Source organism: Embiotoca jacksoni, unplaced genomic scaffold, assembly GCF_022577435.1.
Source record: "Embiotoca jacksoni isolate LCO1_2020_lvr unplaced genomic scaffold, fEmbJac1.0.p SCAF_42, whole genome shotgun sequence".
NCBI classification, from domain to species: domain Eukaryota; kingdom Metazoa; phylum Chordata; class Actinopteri; family Embiotocidae; genus Embiotoca; species Embiotoca jacksoni.
In genome coordinates this window covers 1,775,168-1,794,261 of record NW_027185395.1, presented here as the reverse complement: position 1 = coordinate 1,794,261, position 19,094 = coordinate 1,775,168, and the positions used below count along the sequence as shown (strand labels likewise).

Below are 19,094 nucleotides of genomic sequence, written 5' to 3'. Positions count from 1 at the left end.
ACGTGTTCATGCTGTTTGTTTGGTGTCATCACTCCTCAGTTCAAAGCACTGTTGCTTCATCAGATTTGGGAATTGGGAAATGCTAAATAAATAGTTCCACTTGATTCATAATATTAAAGCAGGAGGGAGGGGGGAGGAGGAGGAGGCAGCAGGAGGAAGATGAGGGAGGAGGAGTGAGGAAGAGGAGGAGGGAGCAGGAGGAAGATGAGGAGGATGCATTAAACCAAGAACAGAGGAGAGGAGGAAGGAGACAGGAAGTAAAGTAAAGACAGAAAAGTATGAGAAGAAGGAGATGAGAGGAGAGGCAGGTTTTGTTCATAACCCATCTGTGTGTGTGTTTGTGTGTGTTTGTGTGTTTGTGTGTGTGTGCGCATGCGTGCGTGCGTGTGTGTCCAACCATAGCTAGCTGGTCCCTGCATGACCATCTGCCACAGCTTTTGATCAGCCTCCGTGAACAGCCCTTTGTCAGCAGCATCTGTGTGTGTGTGTGTGTGTGTGTGTGTGTGTGTGTGTGTGTGTGTGTGTGTGTGTGTGTGTGTGAGAGTGTGAGTGAGTGAGTGAGTGTGTGTGTGTGTGTGTGTGTGTGTGTGTGTGTGTGTGTGTGTGTGTGTGTGTGAGAGTGTGAGTGAGTGAGTGTGTGTGTGTGTGTGTGTGTGTGTGTGTGTGTGTGTGTGTGTGTGTGAGAGTGTGAGTGAGTGAGTGAGTGAGTGAGTGTGTGTGTGTGTGTGTGTGTGTGTGTGTGTGTGTGTGTGTGTGTGTGTGAGAGTGTGAGTGAGTGTGTGTGTGTGTGTGTGTGTGTGTGTGTGTGTGTGTGTGTGTGAGTGAGTGAGTGAGTGAGTGAGTGTGTGTGTGTGTGTGTGTGTGTGTGTGTGTGTGTGTGTGTGTGTGTGTGTGTGTGTCCAGCTGCTTGCTCTGCTTCTTTAACAGACTCTGAGTCGACTAATTGAACACAAAGAAACAAAGTGACTGATCTTTCCGCCTTTCTGCATGTTTTCTTTCTGTAACCACGGAAACCGGTGAAATCCTGAAGTGCAGCTCTTCTTCAGAGTTTACGCGTCCCGTCCCGTCCCGTCCCGTCCCATCCCGTCCTGTCCCGGGCACACTGCAGTTTGTTTCAGTCACAGCAAAAATCTTTCTCTAATAATCTAATTATCTATTATCTGATCTTGGTCTTTATTTTGAATAAGCAAAGAAACAGTTGTTAGCATTCGCTGTTCAAAGACTTACACTTGATTAGCTGTAAGTGTAGAAATATTGATACCAATAATTGGTATAATTATTGGTTTGCCTTAACTTTAGTTGTATCTGGACCGTTATTAACTCTGGTATTCTCGTTTAATATCAACAACCTTGGCCACGACCGTCAGTCAGTCTGTCAGCTGTTTGCACCATTATGTAATAAAATGGAACTCGACTGCTGTTTCGACCCAGTTTGAAGCATCCATCATTAAAACCACAAAATTAATACAATTTATGAAGAAGCTCAAAGAATGCTGATAAGAAATACAAGTTAGATACACAGTTTATATGAAGAGGAAGGATTTCTGTCTGAATGCAGATGAACTCGTCCTGATATGTAGTTGACAGAGTTATTAGTTATTTCTGTGAGATATGAATATAAGAAGTGTTCCCATCCAGGTGAGGCTTGTTTATTTACAGGGTTTAGCTGCAGCTCGTATTATTTACAGTTATTAGCCCAGTTAGCTCTCCCTGATGAAAGCACATGTTACTCTATCAGTAAGCAGTCGTTGGCTACTCCTTCATTAAATAACTTTACGTTGGTGTCTAGTCAGCTGGATGCAGCCGTGAGCTCGGCAGTCGTCCACCTCTGTGTCACCTGCTGCAACTTGCTACAACAATAACTCTGAACCAATCAGCAACCAGCAGTGATGTCATCATCCATCAGTGATGTCATCGTTGGTTTGTTATGAATCCTCCAGTTCAGATTCCGTCCGTCACCATCTTGCTAGTTCGGAGCGGTTTGGAGCAGGAAGTGACCATATTTGGACGAGCTGGGGGAGGAGCCAGCGGTGGATCTGACCGATCTGATTGGAAACCTGACGATACTACGTCCCGCCCACCGATAGCTGTAACCTGACTGCACCACAGGCCTGTCAATCAAACAGACACGCCCCCAAAAACAGGTCTTCTTGAATCTTCTTTTCTAATAAATGAGGGATTATTTTCAGATGGACCTCCAGAAAACTAATAAGAAGGAGTGACTTTAGCTAACAACACCGAGATAACTGATGGACACATTTTATTCACTTTGGATTTGATGAGAGAAGTTGAATGGGAGTCTATGGAGCCGGAGGCTTTTTGGAGACGACCTCTAGTGGCACTCGGTGGTATTGCAGCTGAAGAACACTTCTGCATCAGAACCATTTTACAGACCTGAAGCTACGAACACTTTTATAAACAGTCTGTGATCTGCACACAGTTACAGGACATCTAAGTAGTACCAGTGCATCGCTGAATGTAGACTGTCATTAATCTGGTCCAATCAGATGTCCCATGATGCAGTTCGGTGTAATCAACACATAGTATTTAAATGTTCCACATAAGGTTTGTGAGTTTAAACCAAAACGTGTGTGCCTTTGTTGTAGCGCCCTCGTCTGGTGGAAGCAGAAATATAATTACACAAAAACCAAATACACGATTGAGAGCGATGCAACTTCAAACATACACCACACACACACACACACACACACACACACACACACACACACACACACACACACACACACACACACACACACACACACACACACACACACACAGTGGAGTCCCCAGGCGTCCGCTGTACAGGGTGCTGTAAATGGTTTCAGTGTGCTCCACTGCTCTCTGATAGGCTGATTGATCTGGTAGGCAGTCTACTGTGACACACACACACACACACACACACACACACACACACACACACACACACACACACACACACACACACACACACACACACTGATCATAATATATATGAAAGCATCAATGTTTAATGCACATTAAGCAGTTGTACTCTGCGTCCTGGTTCTCTCTACAGTTCAGATTTATTTTCTCTTTCCTCGTGTTATTATCAGAACTTTTTAATATTCAGATAACTTCATCTCATGTTCTTGAATGATGTAAAAATACAGTCACATGCTTTTATATTGTGCTTTTCTCGTGCTCTGATTGGACAACACACAAACAAACTCATGCACTTCTCTAACTCTCTTTATACTGATTGGTTCCAATTAATAATTCTGTTTGCTCATTCTGTCGTTCAGTTATAAAATAATAGACACATTGAATAGTATAAATAATTTATAAATATTAGTTTTATCCACCAAATGAATCCAATAAAGATGACTTGAAGTTCAGTTTCCTGGATCTTAAAAACTGGATGTTTTTTGAGTTCATGATTGTTCACAGACCTTAAAACAGGAGTGACGAGAGCTGAGAGGAGGTGAGGACGAAGGGGAGGAGGTGAGGAGGAAGGGGAGAAGGTGAGGAGGAAGGTGAGGAGGTGAGGAGGAAGGGGGAGGAGGTGAGGAGGAAGGGGAGAAGGTGAGGAGGAAGGTGAGGAGGTGAGGAGGAAGGGGAGAAGGTGAGGAGGAAGGGGAGGAGGTGAGGAGGAAGGGGAGAAGGTGAGGACGAAGGGGAGGAGGAGGGGGAGGAGGTGGGGATGAAGGGGAGGAGGTGAGGAGGAAGGGGAGAAGGGGAGGAGGAAGGGGAGGAGGTGAGGAGGAAGGGGAGGAGGTGAGGAGGAAGGGGAGAAGGTGAGGAGGAAGGTGAGGAGGTGAGGAGGAAGGGGAGGAGGTGAGGAGGAAGGGGAGAAGGTGAGGAGGAAGGTGAGGAGGTGAGGAGGAAGGGGAGAAGGTGAGGACGAAGGGGAGGAGGAGGGGGAGGAGGTGGGGATGAAGGGGAGGAGGTGAGGAGGAAGGGGAGAAGGGGAGGAGGAAGGGGAGGAGGTGAGGACGAAGGGGAGGAGGAGGGGGAGGAGGTGAGGATGAAGGGGAGGAGGTGAGGACGAAGGTGAGGAGGTGAGGAGGAAGGGGAGGAGGTGAGGACGAAGGGGAGGAGGTGAGGAGGAAGGTGAGGACGAAGGGGAGGAGGTGAGGAGGAAGGTGAGGACGAAGGGGAGGAGGAGGGGGAGGAGGTGAGGAGGAAGGTGAGGACGAAGGGGAGGAGGAGGGGGAGGAGGTGAGGAGGAGAGACAAAGCAGCAGACATGAATCCAAATAATTCAGCTTTCACTGCTGGAATCTAACAGGATTTCCACCAAAAAACAAGGAGGCAGAGAACGAATTAAAAAGATGAGATTTTCATTTCATTGTGTTATTATTTTTTTTCCAGCTTTAATAGCTGCAGACGGGTTATTATTTCAGGTCCCGGGTGCCCGAGGCGACGCGTCTTAATCTCATCTGAAGGTGAGAGTTTGTAATCCCAGTCGCAGGCGGAGGCCGCTCGGGCCTCTCTGGGAGGGCGTTTATTGCGTTACGCACCCTGCATCTGGTGGGACAGTTTATTGCGTTACACGCGGCGCAGCAGCGCCATATTTTGTCCCCTGAGTTGTGGAGGCGAGCGGCAGCTTCTGGTCCAACAGATGCTGCCGCTCGTCTGATGGAATTATCTCGTCATGTCCAAACTGTGGGCGAGTTGATCTGAGACGCCTCCGTGAGACTTCCACCTGAGCTCCATCACAGCTTATTGAAGCGGCTGCGAAGCTCCTGCTGTTACCGCGGGTTACGGGAATCACCGAGAGGAACCACTTTTAAACTCAAGTCCTGTCGTCGTTGCAGCTGCTGCGGATGACAAGGAATCGTCTGCAGCTGCTCGACATCAGGAGCTGCTCGTGTTTTTACATTTTTACACTTTCATGTTTTGTTATGAAACCTCATAGTTGTGCTTTACACTTCAGAAACGGATGAAATTCTGTCATTACGGAGGACACGGAGCAGCTCACGCTCAGATACACCTGCATGCAACGGTTTGGGGTCCAAACAAAACTACAGATTTGTTGAAAGAAACACAAATTGTTGCACGGTTCAATTTATTAATTTCATGAAATTGAAATATTAAACACTAATTGTGCCTAAAGACTGAGATCAGCGTTATACATGTATTATATCAGTGCACTCATCAAATCAAACTATAAAGCTGTGCAGGACAAAACTTTATTTATTTTGTTCAGATTTCTCCATGAACATATTTTTCTTCTTCTTCTTCAAACGGATCAGAACACTTTAAAAACCTTCATCAAGCACAAAGATCGTCTGGTCAGCGTCGTCTCAACATCTGGAGGATTCAAAAAGGTTTCCAACACAGCAGGCAACTAAAAACAGTCACTGATGCTTCAGCACTGCAGGAGATTAGAAAACTGGCACATTTTAGTTAAATCACCTCAAACTCTATATTTTACTGTTTTTTGCATTTGAGTTGTGATTATTTATTTTTATTTTTTTTTATCTCGTCATGGAGATTTGATTTCTTAAATTCACGTTTGGCAGTTTGTCGATGAATCTTCTGATTGATCAGTGAATTATTCCCAAAATGCTGAACTATTCCTTTAATAAGCCTTAAAAAAAAAAAAAAAAAAAAAAAAAAAAGTCATAAAGGTTGAGTTTAGGAAAACATATAAACCTGCTTATTCATCCAATCAGGATCCGTCACGTCCTGCAATACTACCTGAACTGATCAGCTGATGACTGAAAAAAGAAAACCGGTCTGGTCTGATGGATCTCTGTTTCTGCTGAGGCGGCAGATGTGAAACTCTGATTTTGGCGTCAACAACATAAATCCTCAGAGCTAACAGTCCAGTCTGCTGCTTTCTTAGCACACTTTGGGTCCTTTAATAGCCATCAATCATGGTGTGCAGCTGCTGACCCTTCGAGACCACAGTCACCTTCTTCTCACGGCTGCTTCACGATGCAGCACGTCTCAAAGCAGAAATCGAAATCCGATTTTTCTTTTCCGACCACGCAGTGACGTGAACGAAGCCTCTTCGTCCGGTGATCGCTGATGAAATCGGAGCCGTTCAGAGTTCTGATGGCTCCTTCGAAACGTTTCTTCATCTCAGTCTGTTTTCACTTGTTTAAAAACGAGCCTCCATCTTCTCTCTGCAGAACATCCACGGTCATAAGGGCCCAATCACGGCCGTGTCGTTCGCCCCTGATGGCCGTTACCTAGCAACGTACTCCAACATCGACAGCCACATCTCCTTCTGGCAGGTAAGACACACACACACACACACACACACACACACACACACACACACACACACACACACACACACACACACACACACACACACACACACACACACACAGAGATTCATACAGAGTAGCTTGTGTAGATATCATTTTTCCTCTCAGCTCACCAGCTCTGGGATGTGGAGACTTTCTGAAACGGACAGATTCAGTGAATGTTAATTTAGTATCTGTGGATATTTGGGTGGATTAAAAAGTTCAGAGACGTCTGTTGCAGCGCAGGAAGTCACCAGATCAACATCAGCTCCCGAACCACATGTTTTTGTGACCAATGGCAAGCGACGAGCCGGGCGATGTGTTCTGGTGACATCACGCTTCCAGAGGGGCGGAGCTTCACCGTCTGACACCGAAGAAGGCGCGCCAGGTTCAGGAGACACCGGCTGGGTTTTCTTTGTGTCACCGTGAATTCGTCCCCCAGAGTCAGACTGTCAACACCGAGTTCCACCGGGACCTTTATAATTACATTTTTTCTATATTTTTTTAACATTGTTTTTTTTAAGTTTCCCAATGTTGCACAGACAAACAAAGCAAGTTATTATTATTATATATATAATATAAAGTTTATATTAAATCAAAAATTAGTAGCTCTGGAAATATTCTCAGACATTGCGGCTGTGGTATTACGAAGTATTATTAAGTATTACTAAGTATTATTAAGTACTTTGTACACTTTATTACATCTGTAGCATCTAAATAACGTGAACATGAAGTCAGACGACTGATCTCACAGAGAACGATCAACACAGACGGACACACACTCCTCATCTTCCCAGAACTGTTACTTTGAATGAAAGGTCTTTACGACCTCTGACATGACTGTCTGCGCGCACACACACACACACACACACACACACACACACACACACACACACACACACACACACACACACACACACACACACACACATACTAATGGCATTACTGTAAGCATAAACCACTGCCAGTGTGCCGGCAAGACGGCTGCTGTGGTAATGAGCTGGCAGACGCTCTGTCGGTGTGTGTGTGTGTGTGTGTGTGTGTGTGTGTGTGTGTGTGTGTGTGTGTGTGTGTGTGTGTGTGTGTGTGTGTGTGTGTGTTGGTGTGTGTGTTGGTGTGTGTGAGGGAGGGGCCGTGTCGTCTCGGGATACGATAGAGTTTCTACTCACTGTGTTTTCCTACACACGCACGCACGCACGCACGCGCACACACACACACACACACACACACACACACACACACACACACACACACACACACTGTAGCAGTCCAGTTTCAGGACATAACAGAAACATCACGTTAAATGATGAAATCAGCACTTCTGATGATCATTAAATTAAATAACTTATTGATTCTATAGTTTGTACAGAATCTACACGAAGTATCATCAGAAAATGGAAAATGAAACACGCTGAGTTTAATGCACGATGAGCTTCGTTTCTCTGATCTTTTCTGATTTGTTGATTTTGTCCGTGAACGATGAAATAATTCAGAGATGAAAATGTATTGAACGTGAATCTGGATGAAATTGTTTTGAAGAGTTGGATGTTTAATCTTCAGCGCAGGATGAAGTGTGTGCAGCTGAAATCCTGCAGCGCCGCTCGTACCGACATGAAACTGGACTTTGTGAAGTCAGAGACGTCTGATGTGAAACAAATAATATCATAAATATTCATAGATCCAGGATTTAACAATATGAGAGATATGAGTAGATATGATTTTCAGATTTTCTTTGTTACATCAGACATGAATAATTATTCCTAGCGGAGTGTTTTTATGTATATAAAAGTCACGTTTCACTAACACTTCACAACAAGACTTCATTCACTAACCTTCGTGAAGGCCTTAATAAGCAGCAACTAACTGTTAATTAACAGTTAACTAATCATTTATTAGGGTTTTTCAGGTGTCAATTTGTGCCTTACTTTATAGTTATTAAAGGTGTTATTGGCATTAGTAAAACTAATAAGCATCAACTACCAGTTAATAAAGCACTTAACTAGTCTCCAATCATTTATTAAGGTTCATGTTAACTAAGATACTAATTTATACATAATTTAATACTTTATAAAGACTATATGCATTTGCATGAACCTTAACTACCAGTTAATTCATATAATAATAAGCATTTAGTAACTGTGAGCAAATGTCTCCTTTAAACATTGATATCTTAACATGAACAACCTTAATAATGATTAATTAACCATTCATAATAATTAACGTGGTGAATTTGGAGCACTTTGTTGTTGCAAACTTTCATTTTAAACAGCTTCAGTTGGATGTTTGTTCTCAGCTGGTTCCACTTCGACCCGGCGGGGGGGAACCGGGCCGGCTCATTGTTCCTGACCATGTATTAAGCAGAAGGAGTGTTGATTGACAGGTGATGTGAACGTGCTGTCTGTCCTCCTCAGATGAACACCAGCCTGCTGGGCAGCATCGGGATGTTGAACTCGGCTCCTCAGCTGCGCTGCATTAAGACCTACCAGGTTCCTCCGGTGCAGCCGGCGTCTCCGGGTTCCCAGAACCACCTGAAGCTCGCCCGCCTCATCTGGACCTCCAACCGCAACGTCATCCTGATGGCCCACGACGGCAAGGAGCACCGCTTCATGGTCTAATCTGCAGCGAGGCCCAGTTCTGACGTCCGTCCTGGGCCTGTTGGCGGGTTTTTTGCTGTAGCTGCTGGTTTCTTTAGTTTTAGCTCCCAAAATGTGTTCGGACCTGCCGGGTTTTTACAGCGGAGGGATCTAAACATGCAACACAGATCGTAAAAGGGCAGTTTGGCTAGAACAGTAAAAGCCCAGCTCAGGTCTAGGTTTGGACCAGAACCACTTCCATCTCCTCCAGAACCATAACGATGGTGGGAACAGTCACCTGTCAGATACTCGTAGGCTTGTTTACATTATGATTTGCATAGATGTGTTATGAACCATCACCATCTTGCCATTCCTATTTATTTACACCTCCAGACTCTCGCTATTTATTTACAGTCAGACTTTGACGTGCAGCCGTCGAGGGTTTCGTTTTCATTTCATTTCTAAATTAGAGCGTCTGAACATGAAATGTTTTCTCTGTATTGAAGTTGGTTTATTTTGCAGAAGCTCTGATTGGAGCAGATTTACATGGAGGTTTATTTGAGATGAATCGGCTTCACACCGAGTGGAAGGAACCGAGCACGACATGCTTTTCACATTTCAGACTGCATACGTGTGTGTGTGTGTGTGTGTGTGTGTGTGTGTGTGTGTGTGTGTGTGTGTGTGTGTGTGTGTGTGACAGTGAGTACTTTGATGTTGTCTTTTGTGACACCTTGGAAGCTTTTCCATCCTCTCTGAGCTTCACTCGGAAATGTGTGTGTGTGTGTGTGTGTGTGTGTGTGTGTGTGTGTGTGTGTGTGTGTGTGTGTTTGCACCCTAGTGTATTTTCAGTGTTAAACACACATTCTCACTTCAGACTGCTCGTCCTAAAAGCTGGATGGCAGCGAGCCTTTCGAGGTTCAGCGGTGTTCACTACAGAAATAAAATCCTCATCAGAGAACTCAAACTAATACTTGCTGTTGTTTTATAACCAAACTGGATAATAGAATTGGATTTATTGGCGCTGCTGTTCATCAGAGTCAGTTTGAGGAATTTTAAAAGCTTAAAGGACTTCAGATCTGTTCAGTTCCCGTGAGATGTTTTAATGGCGTGAAGTTGGTGCGTGTTTCAACACAACATCCGCTCGGTTGAGTCTTCGTGAACAACTTACAGTCGGTTTCATGTTCATGTGGTTCTTCTTCTTTTCTCCAACAGCCAGTTTACAAAATGGCCACCATTTGGTCTAAAAGTCAGAATGAAGCACCACTTCTTCTTCTTCTTCTTCTTCTTCTTCTTCTTCTTCTTCTTCTTCTTCTTCTTCTTCTTCTTCTTCTTCTTCTTCTTCCGCCTCCTCGTCCTCTTCCTCCTCCTCCTCCAGTGATGCTGGATCGTTCCACTTCTACGTTTCTCTGTAGTTTGAGGATGTAAAAACTCTCCTGGTGTGTTTTTTGGAGGATTGAGTTTCTTTGCAGACGATGACGCTTCATATTTGATCGATCGACGTGAACACTTCTCTTCCTCTCGCAGCTTTTTCAATCCTCCCATCTCACTTTTCCAAAACTATGTGTATAAACGTGTACATATTCATAAGGTTTGCTCAGAGCTGCTTGTGTTTGTGGTCCGTTCCTTCTGTACGGTGAGCGTCGGTGTATTTGGTGTATTTATTGTTGCTAACGTGAACTGATGAGTGAATTTCCAGTTTAAATTGATCTCAAATTTGCGTGAGCAGTTTTTTTCTAAACAATTTGACACGTTTCTCCTCTGATGAGGTCCGTTCTCACATTAAAGGGGCGTGGTCTCTGATCAAATGGGCGTGGTCTCACATTAAAGGGGCGTGGTCTCAGAAGGTTCCCGGAGCTGCGTGGTGTTTCTGCAGTGCTTCAGCGTCCTCCGACGTCTCAACGAGGACCATTTGTGCTTGTTGTGGTTCCACATGCAGCAAAGTACGTTTCTTTTTTTCAGTGTTTTTCTTAACAGCTGATGACACATTTTCACCTTAAAACGCTGGTCAGGACCTTTAGTTTTAGTAGTTTTATGTAGAGAGTATTATATAGATATATATTATATGTACTGTAAACAAATCTAATATTGACAGAGTGACAGTTTTCTGTCAGAGTTTAGATTTTTGTGAATCTTGGCAGACTAGCTTGAAGAGTTTGTTTTTAATCCTACTTCACTTGCGAGGCTTCTGTCTTTTTCGCTCTTCATCCTCCTCTCCTTCCTTCCTTCTCTCCTTCCTCCTTCCTCCTCCTCTCCTTCCTTCCTTCTCTCCTTCCTCCTCCTCTCCTTCCTTCTCCTCTCCTCCCTCCTCCTCTCCTTCCTCCTCCTCTCCTTCGTCGTCCCTCCCGTCCTTCCTCCATCTCCTGTCAGTTTCATTAGTGCTGTCAGAAAGCTTCTAACACCGTTACACACCTGTAAACCCGAGCGTGTCAAAGCTTTTCACAAGTTTTCCTCTCTCAAAAAAAACAGAAAAAAAATACAGCATCTCGTCAGACGGATTTTTGAAAACACACACACACACACACACACACACACACACACACACACACACACACACACACACACACACACACACGTACGTCAGGTCCACCACGTCCTGACAGCTCTGAGATGTTAATCTTTCTTTTTTCTCCACCACTCTTAACGGTCTGAGAAAATCTGTTTTTGGCAGCCTCTCGGGGGAGGGAGGGTGAGAGAAATAGAGGTGGAGAGGAGGAGCTGGAGAGTAAGTAACAAGTGAGGAAGATCAGGGTATCCACCCAGGAAAGGAAGCTTTCTGTGGTAGTGAACCAAAACGCCTGAAAGAAGCGGGGGTCATTTATTCAAACACAACAAGAAAAAATAAACAACGTGTTTGAGTTTCTGAAAACGCCTCCAGAACTCTCAGCAGTGCTGCTCGCTGCTTTAGTTCCCATTTGACTGTATTTATTGTTGAGGTGCAGATGTTGGAGCGTGTTTGTGATGTGCTGCATGTATATGAGCTTCCTGATGTAACGCGGAGCATCTGTGTGTCATATAAACGTGTTGTGCTGTTGTTGAATTTGTGTCCAATAAAGATGAAAACGATGCGTCGAATATCTGCGTGTGTTTGATTCTTTCACCCTGAACATGTTAGAAGTCGGTCTGCTTCTCCAGCCGGAGGCCTGAAACACAAAGCAGCACCCGCGGTCATCCAGCTGTTTCCAGGTGACGTACGTGTTCCCCGTCACGTCCTCTGCTCGGCTTCATATCCCAGTCAGGAGCGTTGTATGTTTGTTGTTGTCATTTCCTGCTTTGTGCTGCAGCCTGCAGACAAACGTTTGTGTGGATTGAAAGATGGCGGCGGTGGACGACGTCGTGACGTGTTTTACGACCGGGAGTTTGCACGTGGAGGTTTTATTTTGAAAATGGACCTGAAGTGTATTTTATTTTGCCGAGCAGCCGATCTGCTCTGTTCAGCGTGATTTGAAGGATGGAGATTCACTCCGGTCGCCACGGCAACAGAACCGGTGGAAAATAGCAGTAACTCTTGTTTTCAGCGCTACGAAGGTGGTTCTCTTCTTATCGGGATACATCGCCGTGGTAACTTAACCTATCCTGGTATGTTAAGATTTCAGATCAAAACGTACAAAAGCTCTACTGACCAATCAAGTCTCTTTGAAAAATGTAATCACCAACGAGAAGAGACAAAACTCCCACGGATTGTTTTGGGGATCTTTGGATATCCTCCAACAACAGAGGTGAAGTGTTAAAGCCGTGTACTTGTTGAAGCTACAAATACGATATGAAAGTAAATGAAACCTACTGTTTTTAATTCTGTTTTTATTTCAGTGCAGCTGTAGAAATACGACTAAAACTGTCAAACACACATAATAAGAAAAGATATCACGTTCAAATCTCGCCCACAAATGTGAACAAAGTGTTACATTAACGCACTTTTCATACATAATATTACACACGAATAATGTCATTTAACAAAATTAAACAAAGCTTATAAAGTTTAAAAGATTTTAATTAAATAAAAAAATAAGTCTGAGAGTCTTAAAAGTTTGAAACGTCTAACTTAGCGTTCATATTTCATTTCAAAATCTTCACCTGAAATTCAGCCACAAATTCTGTCCATCTGCTCCTGTCTGTGTTTGGATCTCTCATTAGACAGAGTTCTGAAACGCTGGCGCACACACACACACACACACACACACACACACACACACACACACACACACACACACACACACACACACACACAGTTTCTTAACTAACACCATCATGAGTTCAGAGTAAAACTGTTGAATGACTCTCTGAACATGTTGAAGCAGATCAATTTCTTCCTTTAATCTCAGATCTCTTTAACTTTGTTTCCATCTGTCTGATCCTCAAACTAAACTTCATTCACCTTAAAAACATGGAGTGTGTTCATAATTTAAAGGTGAAAAATGATTAAAGTTGTAGTTCTTCGTGTAAATTGAACTGTTTAATAATTCACTTTAAAGTTTTTAAAATAAATGAAGACTGCAGATGTAACACCAATTTACTACAGACTCACGTCTCTTGCTTTCTCTACTGTTTTATTCCTGCTTTAAACATTTTGAAGTCTGTTACTTTAAAAGGCATAAATTAAAACGGCAGAATTTTTTTTATGGGTTCAGGTAAAAGTCTTGTAAGGTACACTATTTCCTGCATTTGAACCAATGAATAATAGTTTTCTTTTTAACCAGCAAAAAAAAAAATCATCAAAGAAGATTTTAGTGATTTCATGTTGATTTTCCATCAAGTTGGGGATCATGGTGGAAGAAAAGGTTCAAAATCCAACCATCAGAAGCCAAAACCTTCTTTTTAGTCCCTAACAGGTCAAATTCCCCAAAACACCAGATCCAACATTTCCCATAATGCAGCTGGGCAGGGTCTTACCTGGTGAAACTCCTTCTTGTCTTAAACTCAACGTCCTCCCGCTGGCACGATGCTCGTGACATCACACCTAACGGGATGAAAAAAAAGGAAACCCGTGAAAGGTTGGACGAACTCACATGGAGTCGACGGCCATCATGCAGCGACTGCTCGAGGCTGGCCTCCCGCCGCCTCCTGGGCATCTTTGGGAGAAGAACTGGTCTGAGGAGCGGAGCCTCTTTGGGCTTCCCGGCACCTCCTGCAGCTACTGCTCCCAAAATGTGTCGGTTCTTCAATTCCTTTGGATCCGACCAGCGTCGCCGAGAGGAGTCCTGACGCCTGGCAGCACACCGGAGAGGACACGCCACCGACGTCACAACACTGGGCCTCCACCCTCCTCTCTTTTCTCCGGTTATAGATCAAACCTGCAGGTGGCTTTGACCTTTGACCTTCCAACCGCTCCATCACAAACCCTGACCATTTATCACATGCTGTCTCTTTATTCTCTTTCTTGCTTTCTTACTTTTCTTACAATACAGAGGACCTCTTCTCCTCCCTCTCCGTCTGTCTTTAATCCGTTTTCATATTGAACACCATCATGTATTAATGGAGCTGTAATCTGTGGTTGCAGCTCACATTTCTCTCATCTTTTCTCCTCGCCTCCGACTTGAAATGCCTCCAACACCGAACACGGAAAACAACCCGCAGACCTTCAAAAGTTTGAAGACTAATTTCTGGAGGAGTTTCTGCTTTAGTTTCTGATGTCTTCAAACAGAACAGGAGTTAAAGTGCTCACAGACAGTCTGCTGTACAGGTGATGAAAACCAGCAGTGGACCAGGAGGTACACCTCCACCGTACAGACCTCATCACAGTCACTGTAAAAAAACATTCTGGTGAAGCTGAGATTCAGAGATATGGATCATCAGGACGTCCTGATGAGGTCAGATCACAAACTGGATATAAAAGAGTTCGTAGCTTCAGGTCTGTAAAATGGTTCTGATCCAGAAGTGTCTTCAGCTGCAATACCAGCGAGTGCCACTAGAGGTCGGCTCCAAAAAGCCTCCGGCTCCATAGACTCCCATTCAACTTCTCTCATCAAATCCAAAGTGAATAAAATGTGTCCATCAGTTATCTCGGTGTTGTTAGCTAAAGTCACTCCTTCTTATTAGTTTTCTGGAGGTCCATCTGAAAATAATCCCTCATTCATTAGAAAAGAAGATTCAAGAAGACCTGTTTTTGGGGGCGTGTCTGTTTGATTGACAGGCCTGTGGTGCAGTCAGGTTACAGTTATCGGTGGGCGGGACGTAGTATCATCAGGTTTCCAATCAGATCGGTCAGATCCACCTTTGGCTCCTCCCCCAGCTCGTCCAAATATGGTCACTTCCTGCTCCAAACCGCTCTGAACTAGCAAAGATGGTGACGGACAGAATCTGAACTGGAGGATTCATAACGTTCACAAAAAACAACAATGACATCACTGATGGTTGATGACATCACTGATGGTTGATGACGTCACTGATGGTTGATGATTGGGTCAGATTTTAAATTCTTTATGCTCAGTGTGTTGTAAACAATCTGTATATGTTTAGATGTAGAAACTAATTAGAAAGACAAATTTGTCTTTATTTCCTTTTAATTACACTTAACTCATTACTTTCTTCTTCATTTGATTGTATTTTCCCATCACAGGACAACAAGTCTCGGTGTCCACCGTCTGTTTATTTACGTCTTTTTGTCTTTCCTTTCTTTTGTCCGGACACCTTGAGGGGTCATGGAATAAAGAAAAGTCTAAAAAGCAGCAGGAGGTTCAGTTTCTTTGGTGTTGAGTGTCTTATTGATCGTCCGAACGAGGCAGCCAACCAAAGTCTGTCTCTTCATCTTCACACCCTCTCCTCCTCCACTCCTTCTTCCCCCTTCCTCTTTCCTTCCTCGTCTTTCTCTCCATCGTCTCCATTCTTTGTTCCATCCCTCATATGAAACGTCCTGCCCGATGAAAGTTTTCTCACTTGGTCGAACACAAATTTAAGTGACTGTCCAGCTTTTATTGTGAAAAGAATCAGGATGTCCTACATGCAATCAACCTTTTTTGTTTTTTCTTATTTTGTTGCTGCGGATGTGAAAGTTTTGTTAAGATCACAAAGTCATGCTGTTCCTGTTTGTGTATTTATCCATTATTGATGTTCCTAAAAGTTCCTGCGTTTTAGCACCAAGTGATTTTTTTATTTTTTTTATTTTCCACAAGATAAAAAGATTATCAAAAGATCAGCGGTTGTTTATAATCGATACGGTCTCACAGCTGGATGGGAGAGAGTTTTAGGGGGAAAATACACCGAAAGTCTTCATCTGAAAATGTTACGTCAGGACCCGACTGTGTGATACGACCCAGATTCAGCTGCAGCATCACCGCTGCTCAAAAAGTTTCAAAGTTTGTCCGTCCGGCTGGTTTTGCATGTTAGAGCCCGGCAGACTGTAGCTTACACTCTTATAGCCTTTGATTAAGAACAGATAACAGAAATATTTTTGTAACATTAAGCTGAAAGTCCATTTCTACAATGAAATTACAACATAAATTCTGCTAGCGTGTTAAAAGTAAAAGTTTGTAGATAAGGCTTGGTTGATTTAACGTTGTGAAGATGTTCTGATTCGTCCTCATTATTTGAAGATCTGAAAACAGGCCATCAAATTAAATGTATGAATTAAGTGTGACGGCTCCGTAGTGATAATGAAGGAAGACAAAAGGAAAGAGTGAGGTGATGGAGGTGTAGCGCCACCGTGTAGGGAGGCTGTTGGGGTGGATGGAGGGTCGGGAAAACTGTCAAATGGGAGAACGCTGTTCATTTCTGTTTCAAACCAAATTGTACCATTTTTGTTTAGCCATGACCTGCATGTTATTATTGTGACCATGATAAACAAGCTCCTCTGTTTGAACCCAAACCCTGAATATTTAGGCTATCTGACCAGACCGAGGGGAAAGATGTCTGTGTTGTATTGAACAGATGATGTACAGTAAAAGGTTGTTCTGGTCGACTTGTAAATCATCAAACTTTGTTCCTCTCCAGAATGAAGATTTAATGTGAGGGAGCAACAAATCATTCAGATCGAGCAACAAACAAACTAAATAAGCGCCTCGTGCGTTTACACATTATTTGTGCTGCTGTTTTTTCTTGGGCAGTCTAACCTGGTTTCTTTCTGAATTTTTCCTAAAACACATCGCCAGTGTGAAACAGCTTCTCTGTATAATGTGATGATAACTTGAAAGGGATTGTTGTAGATGCTGACTGAGATTACCTGCTGGCAGAAAGTCTGAAGTCTCAGAAAGCAGATTTTTACAGAAACTAATGGCAGCTGGAAGGAAGGGAATTGACCTGAAACCAAACGGCAACCAGCAGTGATGTCATCAACCAGCAGTGATGTCATCAACCAGCAGTGATGTCATCAACCATCAGTGATGTCATCAACCAGCAGTGATGTCATCAACCATCAGTGATGTCATCAACCAGCAGTGATGTCATCAACCAGCAGTGATGTCATCAACCATCAGTGATGTCATCAACCAGCAGTGATGTCATCGTTGGTTTGTCATGAATCCTCCAGTTCAGATTCTGTCCGTCACCATCTTGCTAGTTCGGAGCGGTTTGGAGCAGGAAGTGACCATATTTGGACGAGCTGGGGGAGGAGCCAGCAGTGGATCTGACCAATCTGATTGGAAACCTGACGATACTACGTCCCGCCCACCGATAGTTGTAACCTGACTGCACCACAGGCCTGTCAATCAAACAGACACGCCCCCAAAAACAGGTCTTCTTGAATCTTCTTTTCTAATGAATGAGGGATTATTTTCAGATGGACCTCCAGAAAACTAATAAGAAGGAGTGACTTTAGCTAACAACACCGAGATAACTGATGGACACATTTTATTCACTTTGGATTTGATGAGAGAAGTTGAATGGGAGTCTATGGAGCCGGAGGCTTTTTGGAGACGACCTCTAGTGGCAGCTGGTGGTATTGCAGCTGAAGACACTTCTGGATCAGAACCATTTTACAGACCTGAAGCTACGAACACTTTAATATCCAGTCTGGACCTGAAGCCTTTTGGAGGATTTTGAAATTGATGCACAGAAATGTTCATGATCTGTAGTTTGTAATACTTTACAAAAATGTGAAAAAACAAGGTTCAAGTTCTTTAAATTAACTCCTTTACTATTCAGAGGATCAGAGCTTCTGGCTGCAGCCTCCTTGCAGATCTTTATCCCTACAAACAGTTTTAAGTAGTGCACTTATCCTCCCGCGTTTTTCCTCGGAGCCTCCTGACACATCTCAACATCAGAGCCTTCAACCTGGTAAGTTCCCTTTAATCCTGAGAAAGAATGCGTGCATACTTAAACGTGGGACAAAGTCCTCCGGTGTCAACGCTTAAAGACAAATAGGAAGGAAAGTCGATGTTAAGTGCCGAGCGAAGAGATCAAAAACAGGACAATGTGTGTTTAGCTCCGACAAGCTCGGAGTTTGTTGTTAAAGTTGGTGAGGATGGAGGAAGAGGAGGAGGAGAGAGGAGGGAGGGAGGGGAAGGAGGGAGGGGAGGAGAGGGGGGGGGGGGGGTCAGGTTTCGATTAGTTAAGAGCAGAGAAGCTGTGATTCTCCTCAGCTGGAGAGAGAAAGTATCGACGTGGAGTCAGAGAAGCTCGGCTTCCCTCCCTCCAGTCCCTCAGGTGGGCATTAAAACCCCGGCCGAGCGGTGGAGGGATGGAAACCCCCGAGAGCCGGTCGGAGCTTTGATTAACCGCTGTTTCTCACATCAACCGCAAGAATTGGGGGGCCCGGCGCTCGAGGAGGGGCCGCCGTCTTTAAAACTACAACCCTGTCAAAAATTAATCGCCGCCGCTTTACTTTTCAATTATCAATTCTGCGTCGAGCCGCGCGGCAGCTTAGAGCCGGTTTACGGTAACTAACGGCGGTTAAGACAAAGGGCTTCCTGGGATCGGGCAGTGAACGGAGTGTGTTCGGTGTTTTAACGAGCTGAGGAGATCAGAGATGGGAAAACACACTTAGAGAAGTTTCTCCATGCTTTTAGGTTTTAATTGGACTTCCTGACTGAAACCTGGTTGCTTTTATGAAGACTTGAGCTGTGGACCAGCGGAGGAGCGCAGGAGCAGCTGGAAAACAAACTGGTATTAAAGATGATCAAATGGTTTCAAATGGAAAGAAGAAAGAAACTGGTGTTCAAATTACTGGACAGAGGTGCCCAAATTACTTCCTAAAAGGGCCAAAAATCAATATAGATGGAGGACCAAAATAAACAAACATCTTTTGTCAAATTATATTTCATTAAAATGTAATATATTTCACAGAAAATAACTTTCTAAATCTAATATAAAACTTCAGAATAATTAAAAATACGACTGTGTAATAGTCATTTTATTATTTTACAGAAATTGTT

The 19,094-nt window shown here is 43.8% G+C and overlaps 1 protein-coding gene across 1 annotated transcript in view; it reads left to right on the top strand.

The window, feature by feature from the left end:
• Positions 1 to 11,865, top strand: part of LOC138210036 (WD repeat-containing protein 7) — a 107,518-nt gene extending 95,653 nt beyond the window's left edge. Inside the window, 2 exon segments of the mRNA XM_069168943.1 lie at positions 6,101 to 6,205; positions 8,632 to 11,865. Of these exon segments, the coding sequence (XP_069025044.1) occupies positions 6,101 to 6,205; positions 8,632 to 8,835 (309 nt within the window). The 3' untranslated portion in view covers positions 8,836 to 11,865.
• Positions 11,866 to 19,094: the final 7,229 nt, after the last annotated feature.